A 10,322-nucleotide genomic window follows, 5' to 3' on the forward strand; every position below is an offset into this window, starting at 1 on the left:
AAAAATGCGCAATAATATCTCCCTCATCGGATGGTTTATGCTCGAGTCTTGCTAAAATATTGATGCTTACAGGCACATATAGGGTGGAGTTTCCTAAAAAGTTTGGTATATTGTTAGAATGCTCTCAGTTGCTCTGTAAGTGTAAGTGTAAACCCCGTTAACGACTTTCTATTTGATGACACTATGGATGTTGTGCATGTGCAAATATAGCAAAAGTATTACAGTAGTAATACATTTACTGTATTTTAATTATTCTGTTTCAGATTACCGTCACTAGTAACTTAACTGTCTATGTGTACTACAGCTATTACTGGTTCTTTATACCCTGTCTGCCTACTGGCTTACTGGCTTGCCTAGCTGGCTTGCATGTCTCCTATTCAACCTGGCACTAGAGAGTGCCATTCGCGACTGGAGGGTGGAGACTACGGGAACCATCTTCTATAAGTCAACCCAGATCCTGGCATACGCTTATGATATAGACATCAGTGGTCTGCGGCTCTCCTATGTAGCAGAAGCCTACCAAGGGATCGAGCAGGCGGCAGAGAGCCTCGGATAGCAGACAAACGAGACAAAGACCAAACTGACGGTGGCAACATCAGCGGACCTACCAATAAATAATCTAAACCTACGTAGGCGTGACGTGCAGATAGGTGAAGGCACTTTTGAAGTCGTCCCAGAATTCACCTATCTGGGGTCAAAGGTCAGCAACGACAATAGCATGGAAGCTGAGTTGCGCGCAAGAATGGTGGCTGCCAACCGGTCTTTCTACAGCCTGAAAAATCACCTCAAAGAACCTGTCGTGACGGACGAAGCTGGGACTATACAGGGCGTTCGGGATAATTTTGACAGTCACCTACGGAGAAAGAAAAAAAATTATAACAAAATTAATGATCGGAGAATTTTTGTTTGTTTTAGAAATAGTAGCTTACCATGTATTTTATTCATTTTATTCAAAATATCCGCCCTCGGCTTCTATTACGGCCTCCACCCGTCTCCAGAACCGGGAACAAGCCCTGGCGACAGTTTCGCGGGGTAGGGCCGCGAAAACGGACCTGATTTTCGCCATCAGCTCCGCCTTGGTGTTGCTGGAGGTTCTGTTGGTATCCCGTTCCACCGCGCCCTACACGAAATAATCCATTGGATTAAGATCCGGGGAGCTGGAAGGAAACACATTCGGCGCGGTGAAGTCGTTGAAATTGGCCGCCAACCACTTTATCGTTTTGGAGGCTGTATGGCACGGAGCGGAATCATGCTGTAACACGTACGTTCTGCCGTTGGCCACTCTCGTGATCCAAGGCTTCACGACGGTGTCCAGCATGTAAATGAACCCGTCCGCGTTCAGCCTCAGCCCCTGCTCGAAAAAGTGGGGCGGCATCACGTCCCCTTCCGATGACACGCAGGAAAACACCATCACCGTCTGGGGGTCCGCACGCAATCCCGCCGCTGAGAATGTGGTTTTCGTGCTGCCACCGCTTCGTCGTCGTCGCTGTTTTCTCCCAGCTCACTCCGGATCGCTTTCACCGTGTTCAGCGAACACTGCACGCACTGCATGATGTCGCGGTTGTCGCGTCCGGTGCGAATCATCATGATGCATGTGATCCGCTTCCACATGGTACTCTTTTTTGGCATTTTTTTATAACGGGATGTTTTCGCTGCTTGTTCCGTACACTTTTAGCTGTCGAATGACGTATTGCTTGTTTTCCTATGCCAACTCGATCGCGAGTTAAAAATAAAAATGTAACTGTCAAAATTATCCCGAACGCCCTGTATATATATCTCACTCTCTTGTTGGCCTGCTCACGATAGAGCATGTCGATGTGACATGGCTCGGTCAACAACAATTCTCCAGGATGCTCGGTCCCTGGCTGCAGCCTCCCATGCATGTAGACACCCGATCTCCGTCAGATCTCGTTTTGCCTGGTCCAGCCATCGAGGCTGCTGTGCTCACCTACGTCTAGTGCCGAACTGGGGGTCGCTGTCGAACACCTTCTTGGTGGGACATGAGTCCGGCATCCTCATGGCATACCCGAGCCATCGTTCTCTGCCTGCCTTCGCCATCGTCAGGAAGCACGGTTCACCGTGGTTCGTCCTTCTCCTCCACGCTCCATGCTAAACCACACCGCCAAAGATGGTCTGGAGGATGCGTCGCTCAAACACGCCCAGAGCGTTTGCATCCTCCGCTCGCATGGTCCAGAACTCGTGTCCGTAGAGGAATCGGGCGAATCAATGTGCGATATATCTCAAATATCGTGCGGGCTCGAAGTCTTCTGGATATCAGCAATCGGAGAAGCCCATAGTATGCACGATTCCCCTGAACAATGCGTCCTCGGATTTCGCTGCTGATGTCGTTGTCCGAAGTAACGACCGTCCCGAGATAGCAAAACTCCTTTACCACTTCGAGACTGTCGCCGTCAACTAATACACTGCTACCCAGATGGTCTGAGTCACCGGCAAGGAGGTACTTCGTCTTCGTCGCATTGATTCTCAATCCAATACTTGCTGCTTCGCGTTTGAGTCGGATGTACGCCTCACATACCTTCGCTGTTGTCCTGCCGATGATGTCGTTGTCATTCGCGAAGCCAAGAAATTCGAGATACCGGTAGAGGATCGTGCCACGGATGTCGTGGTCTAGCCCCGCGTCTCGAATGACACCTTCCAGGGCGACCCCTGTGGCCTCAGACCCCTGTGAGATTCAAACGCTTCCGACGTCAAATTCGACACTCTCACCTTGCACTGCACCCCTTGCACTGTTTATGGTGGCCTCTAACAGCCGGATCAACTTCCCAGGGAAGTGGTACCGCTGCATGATAGCTCTTCCAGTCTATGGTGTCGTAGGCCGCCTTGAAGTCGATGAACAGGTGGTGCGTTGGGATCTGGCGCTCTCGGCACTTCTGGAGGGATTTGCCGTAGAGTGAAGATTTGCCTCCAACAAACCCCGCTTGGTAGTTGCCGACAAAATTTGTAGCAAGGGTTGCATGTCTGCAGAACAGGATCTGGGACAGGATCTTGTAGACGGCATTCAGGACTGTGATGGCTTGGAAATTAGAGCAATCCAGCCTATCGCCCTTTTTGTAGACTGGGTGAATAACACCCAGCTTCCATTCCTCTGGTAGTTTCTCCTTGTTGTGACCCGACCTGCCGAACTTGCGATCGCCGTTATTGCAGTCACTCACCGCTGACAGTCCTGCCAGCGTGTTGATGTGTTAGTGAGAGCGGTTCGGCAGGATAGGGCAATGATCGCTCGCCAGGCCAACGAACGGGAGCGATGGTGCCGAACACGTTGGTTGTAACGCAGCACTTACAAGAACGTCCTCGGTGCAAGCAGTCAGATTCTTAATAATACATTTATGTTAATTTATAAAGTTTTAATACGTGTGCAGTTAATGTAGATAGTAACACCAATATTAAATATCACAAACCCCGTTACAACACAAAAGTGGCGACGAGTAAATTCGGACAATTTTTTTTTTTATAAAGCGACAATTTTTAATCTGTGAAAGTGTAAGTGTATGTGCGTGTGAAAATTCCCCGTCCACCGTCTAAGAAGCGCAGGATGAGCACCAACGAAAACGGTGCATCAGACGGAGCTAGCGAAGGCGAATCGCGTCGATCACCGTTGATCCGCCCCAGCGCTTTTACACCAGCGCAACCCTTCGCATCCGCGCACGATGTCAATGCACAACGTTTGCATCTACAACCGCACCGAGGACCAGCGGGGTCATCGCTCGGCGTACCAGCGGCGCCATCGCTCAGCATATCGCCGACGCCATCGCTGCACCCAGGAGAAGCGTCATCTCAGGAAGCAGGATCGTCGCCAGACGGCGCGATGATCTACCAAATGCTGCAATTAATGCAGAAGCAGATGGCCCAACAGCAGCAAATGATGTCGCAATTAATGCAATTGCACCCGCTCCCGCAAACGTCGCAGCCCCAGCAGCATTCGCAGCAGCAGTCTTTCGTCCCGTAGCAGCAGCCCGAGCTTACCATGGATGCTTTGGCGAGCAGCATTTCCGAGTTTCGGTACGAGGCCGAGTCGGACGTTACGTTTTCCGCCTGGTTTTCACGTTACGACGACCTGTTTAAGCAGGACGCCTCCCGACTCGACGACGCGGCGAAAGTTCGTTTACTCGTGCGTAAGCTGGGCACGACAGAGCATTCACGGTATACCAGCTTTATCCTTCCACGAGTTCCGCGCGATGTGAGTTTCCAAGATACAGTCAGCATATTGAGTTCACTTTTCGGAAGGGCTGAGTCGCTTGTCAGCAAACGATACAAATGCATGAAGCTGACAAAAGCGCAATCCGAAGACATACTCACATTCATCTGCCGCGTGAACCGATCGTGCGTCGACTACCAGTTTTCGTCCATGAGTGAGAATCAGTTTAAGTGTTTGACGCTCGTGTGTGGATTAAAGGATGAGGCTGATTCAGACATCCGCACACGACTTCTCGCACGCATCGAGGAACGAAGTGACGTTACTTTGGAGGATCTTGCAGCAGAGTGCCAGCGGATAAAGAGCCTGAAGGTTGACAGCGCGATGATTGGAACGGAGTCGCGTGAACGAGTCCTTGCAGTGCACGGTGCAGGTATGCAGTCGAACCAGCGGTACCATCGATCGGGCACGCAACCAGCTAATTTCCGGAAGCAGAAATCGAGTGATTCCGGACCATCGGCGAAACCATCGAAACCCTGCTGGTTATGCGGTGAGCTTCATTGGTCCTGAGACTGCAAGTTCAAATCGCATAAGTGCTCCAATTGTGGAAAAATCGGTCATCGGGAAGGGTTTTGCCGCACATCAGGACCGATAAGACGACAGCGCAACTTTCGAAAGCACCGGCAGGTAACATCACGTGTTGTAACTGTAAATATTTGCAGGGTTAACGACAGACGAAAATACGTCAACCTGACCATGTGTGGTCAACACGTGAGCTTGCAGCTAGACACTGGGTCGGACATAACAGTCATCAGTCGCTCGTTGTGACAACAATTGGGCAAACCATCGTTAGTTCCGGCAGAGGTCAACGCTAGGACAGCATCGGGTGAGGAGCTTCAACTCGACGGTGAATTCGAAACCAGCATTGAAATGGCAGGTAAAACGAGGGAAGTTATCATTCGGGTGACGCGAGCAAACATTTTGTTGTTGGGTGCTGATCTCATCGATCAATTTGGTCTCAGTTCGCTACCAATGGATAGCTACTGCAAAATGGTATCGTCAAGCGGCTACATCAAGGGTCTCCAAGCTAAATTTCCGACAGTTTTTAGCGGTACGGGGCTATGCACTAAAAGCCGCATCCACTTGCAGTTGATGGAAGACGCTCGACCCGTGTTTTGTCCAAAAAGGCCTGTCGCTTATGCCATGATTGAGACGGTCAACTAAGCGCTGGATAGGTTGGAACAATTGAATATCATCACGCGCGTAGACTTTTCCGAATGGGCAGCCCCGATTGTAGCTGTACGAAAGGCAAATGGCAACATCCGCATCTGTGGCGACTACTCGACTGGCTTAAACGATGTGCTTCAGCCACTCGAATATCCATTGCCATTGCCCGAAGATATTTTTTCGAAGCTTGCGCACAGTAGTTGGTTCAGCAAAGTAGACCTGTCAGACGCCTTCCTCCAGGTCGAGATTCACGAACAATATCGTCCATTGCTTACCATTAACACCCATAGAGGTTTATACCATTATAACCGCCTTCCTCCAGGCATAAAAGTAGCCCCAGCCGCGTTCCAGCAGATTATAGATAGAATGCTGGCAGGATTGCAGGGAACTTCTGGCTATATGGATGACGTGGTTGTCGGGGGGAAAACAGAGGAAGAGCATGACGAAAATCTAACGAAACTTTTTCAACGCCTCGAACAATTTGGGTTTTCCGTCCGAGCAGACAAATGCTCGTTGAAGATGAGGCAAATCCATTACCTTGGACACGTAATCGACCGTCATGGTATCCGACCGAATCCTGCGAAAATCGAGGCAATAAAAAATCTTCCCGCACCTACTGATATCAAAGGCGTGCGCTCTTTCCTCGGAGCAGTAAATTTTTACGGAAAGTTTGTGCCAAAAATGCGCGAATTGAGGTATCCGCTTGATAACTTGCTGAAAAGTGACACAAAATTTGCTTGGAATATGCAATGTGAAAAGGCATTTAAATATTTTAAAGAAATCCTATCATCCGATCTTCTCCTCACCCACTACGACCCCACCGCAGAGATTATTGTAGCAGCGGATGCATCATCAGTGGGACTAGGAGCCACCATTTCTCACAAGTTTGGCGATGGCTCAATAAAGGTCGTTCAGCATGCGTCACGTGCTTTGACAACAACGGAGGAAAAATATAGTCAAATAGATCGCGAAGGGTTGGCCATTGTATTTGCCGTAATTAAATTTCACAAGATGCTTTATGGTCGTTCTTTCAGGCTCCAAACCGACCACCGCTCCTTATTACGCATCTTCGGCTTATCAAAGGCATCCCAGTATTCACAGCGAATAGACTGCAACGCTTTGCGCTAACACTGCAGTTATACGACTTTTCGATTGAGTACGTCCCCACCGGAAACTTTGGAAATGCTGACATTCTCTCAAGGCTCATAAGAAATCACGCTAAACCGGAGACAGAATACGTCATCGCCAGCCTCCAGCTAGAAGAGGATGTAAGGTCCGTAGTTCTCAACATGATTAATACATTCCCTCTCAATTTCAGAGACATAGAGGAAGGGACACGGACAGATTCCCTACTATGGAAGTTTCACAAATACATCCAAGAAGGCTGGCCGTCTGACTCGTCATATGGAATGGAGTTAGCACGCTTCTATAATAGAAAGGATGACCTGTCGACCGTAGGTGATTGTGTTCTTTTTAGAGAGAGAGTAGTAATCCCCAGAAAACTACGCATGCGGTGCTTGAATCAACTTCATAGAGGGCATCCAGGGATTCAACGCATGAAGTCCGTCGCTCGCAGCTATTTATACTGGCCATGTATTGATGAGGATATAGCCGACTGCGTTTCCAGCTGTACAGCATGCATGGCAGTCGCAAAATCACCACCTCTACTAGAACCAAAGTTTTGGCCAAAGACCACCAAACCGTGGGAAAGAGTGCATATAGACTATGCAGGACCAGTTGATGGAGCTTACTTTTGATCGTGGTTGACGCATTCTCAAAGTGGCCTGAAGTTATGAAGACAATCACCACAACCACTACAGCTACCATTTCGATGCTGCGAAGCATCTTTGCACGTTTTGGCATGCCTGAAAAACTAGTCAGCGATAACGGAGCCCAATTTACAAGCGACACGTTTAAAGATTACTGCAAGCAAAGTGGCATTGAACATATTAAAACACCGCCGTTTCACCCACAGTCTAATGGGCAAGCAGAGCGCTTTGTGGATACTATGAAAAGAGCCCTGAAGAAAATCCAATCAGAGGATATGTCCACTGAAACGGCACTCGACACCTTCCTGCAAACATATCGCTCAACTCCGCACCCTGCACTTAACCAACGCACGCCAGCTGAAGTTTTATTTAATCGAAACATTAGAATTCCCTTAGATCTGATACGCTCAACTACAACAACACATTCCGAAGTCGACCAACGAGATGATCAGCAACCGCCAGCAGCTAGACAGTTTCAACCTGGAGATGCTGTCTATATGAAACATTATTCGCGCAATGCTTGGCAGTGGATTCCCGGAATGGTATCGAAACGGATCGGAAGCGTAATGTACGAGATTATCACCGATGGACATCGCCCTCATCGTCGACATGCCAATCAAATGCGCGCACGTACATCGAGTGGCCGAGGACATCTTGCCGGCGACTCAACTAAGCATTAGCTGCCGCTTGATATTCTTACGGAAGTGGCACCGACACTGTGGGCAACGACACCAAAGGCACCGATACCCGTGGAACGGAACAACGATCCGTCCAGCACATCACAACGTTTTTCTTCCGATAGGTCCCCAACGCAGCAGATTGTACAGCCTCTACCATCTGCATCCGAGACCAGCATCAGACAGCCGATACAACCGCCACGCCGATCTTTTAGGCTCAGAAGACCTCCGCGTAGGCTCGATGGATATCGGCTATACTAAAAAGGGGGAGATGTTGTGACCCGACCTGCCGAACTTGCGATCGCCGTTATTGCAGTCACTCACCGCTGACAGTCCTGCCAGCGTGTTGATGTGTTAGTGAGAGCGGTTCGGCAGGATAGGGCAATGATCGCTCGCCAGGCCAACGAACGGGAGCGATGGTGCCGAACACGTTGGTTGTAACGCAACACTTACAAGAACGTCCTCGGTGCAAGCAGTCAGATTCTTAATAATACATTTATGTTAATTTATAAAGTTTTAATACGTGTGCAGTTAATGTAGATAGTAACACCAATATTAAATATCACAAACCCCGTAACAACACAAAACTCCTGTTCCCAGACTTTCACGATCAGCCGATGCATTTCGACGGTAAGCCTCTCCGGCCCCATCTTGAAGAGCTTGGCCGCCAGTCCATCGCTGCCAGCAGACTTATTGCTCTTAAGCTGCTTGATGGCGTTGGCAATCTCATCCAGAGATGGTGGGGGCACCTCGTCGTCTGCACCGATGCTGTCGCTGTTGCTACTGTTGTGCTGCTGCTGTGGAGGGTGCCTTGTTTTGCCAGGTGTCCTTCGAAGTAGTACTTCCACCTTTTGATCACCTCCCGCTCGTCCGTCAGGAGATTTCCTTCCGTATCCCGGCACATTGCGGTTTTAGGAGCAAATCCGCCCCGTGCCTCCTTTAATCTCCTGTAAAACAAGCGGGTATCCCCCGACTGAGAAGTATATAGTACCAGTACTCACATACGCCTCTGAGACATCGACACTGTCCAAATCTGACGAAATCCTTCTTAGCCGCATTCGAGAGGAAGATGCTCAGAAGGATACCTGGCCCCATAGGCCCCAACTAAAGTTGCAAGATAGCGTGGAGGCGCTCGCTTTTTAGGCCGGGATAACGGACTGGCAGACGAAGAAGCGAGACCGTGAGCGGTTTCGGACACTCCTGTGGTTGGCCTGAGGTTGTAGCGCCGGATAAGTAAAGTAAGTATGCGACAAAACCTCATCTGCGAGTGTATTGGACAGTCCACCATTTATCGTGATAAATTCGCAACGAATTCAAAGAGTCCCTTAGGCTAAATATCTTCTTCTATTTGGCGTAATATATTCTACGCGGACATGCCTGCCTATAATGGCTTTCGAGAATTATTCAATACCACCCAGCCGTATAATCTCATCAGTCCTTGGTACAGGACGAACGGTCCGTTCCATATGAGGCTTGAACCCATGACGGGCATGAAGTTAAGTCGTACGAGTTCATCGCCGACTCCTACTACGGGACCGCCCTTAAATACCTAGGGGTTATTTTTGACCAGTGGTTTCCAACCTGTGGTCCACGGGTCGCTTTCCTGCCACCGGATGATTGACGTTCAACTGTACATGATGTTTTCAACTGCATATCCCACTGCTCGAGTTGCGTTGCCATCCATAGGATTTCGAATGATACCTCTGCCATTGGTGCTCAGCGCGATAGGGCGAACGAGGAAAATCCGTTCGTTGCTTACGATTTTGTGTTGCCGTAGTTATGCCGTAGTTCCTGTACAAATCCTGTATAACATATTTTTTCTTACATGAATGAATGGGGCATTTTCTGACAGTTTAGTTGTTCACTGCTACAAAAGATCCAAAGTCACCCAAATCGGTAGTCGCCCCTGACACTGCACCCCGCCACAAATCTATTGGTTCATCAAACACCAGCTGAACTTGTTCAGCAAAAATACTACAACCATCATTCAACCAGCGGTTTTCAACCGGTAGTGAATTCCTCTCAAGGGGGGATTTATGTTCAAAATTTAGCTAAATACCATGGATTGCCACGCTCTCCCCACACTCATGAACTTGGGAGTGGGGAATGAAATCCTATACGCACCCTAAATGGGGAGAAAAGCAGGAAAAAGGTTCTAAACCACTGATCTACACCGACTTCGCTGGTTGCAGAAGTTATTTGCTTTGATTATCACAGCTGACGAAGGTCTACGCAGAGTTAATCCCCCAACGTGATCTTCACGGGCAGTGTAAGTGTCCTTGTCGTAAGCAATATCCTTATAAGCAATAATACCGAATTCTTCACCCCCAAGTCACCTTCTGCTGAATGCCTAGTCGCACAGGTATTCACGGAAACGAAATAACAGATTGACTACCCAACGCTGGGCGCGATATCCCGGCCTGCTTCAATAACACCCTGTCGTGCCGTGACTTCATTCGCCTTAGCAAACCATCATCGCCAAAAGTTAGAACGGCT

General features: G+C 49.1%; 1 protein-coding gene across 1 annotated transcript; it reads left to right on the forward strand.

Annotated features, from left to right (window-relative positions):
* Nucleotides 1-7,146: 7,146 nt before the first annotated feature.
* On the forward strand, nt 7,147-8,261 carry LOC121589603 (uncharacterized protein K02A2.6-like). Its single transcript, XM_041908662.1, has one exon. It carries the CDS (start codon nt 7,173-7,175, stop codon nt 7,827-7,829), a length of 657 nt encoding a protein of 218 aa, XP_041764596.1. The 5' UTR covers nt 7,147-7,172; the 3' UTR covers nt 7,830-8,261.
* Nucleotides 8,262-10,322: the final 2,061 nt, after the last annotated feature.

This window comes from Anopheles merus, chromosome 2R, assembly GCF_017562075.2.
Source record: "Anopheles merus strain MAF chromosome 2R, AmerM5.1, whole genome shotgun sequence".
Lineage (NCBI taxonomy): Eukaryota > Metazoa > Arthropoda > Insecta > Diptera > Culicidae > Anopheles > Anopheles merus.

What these genes read in the sequence shown, in the direction of transcription:
- LOC121589603 (XM_041908662.1), top strand. Translation starts at nt 7,173, where the DNA reads ATGAAGACAATCACCACAACCACTACAGCTACCATTTCGATGCTGCGA.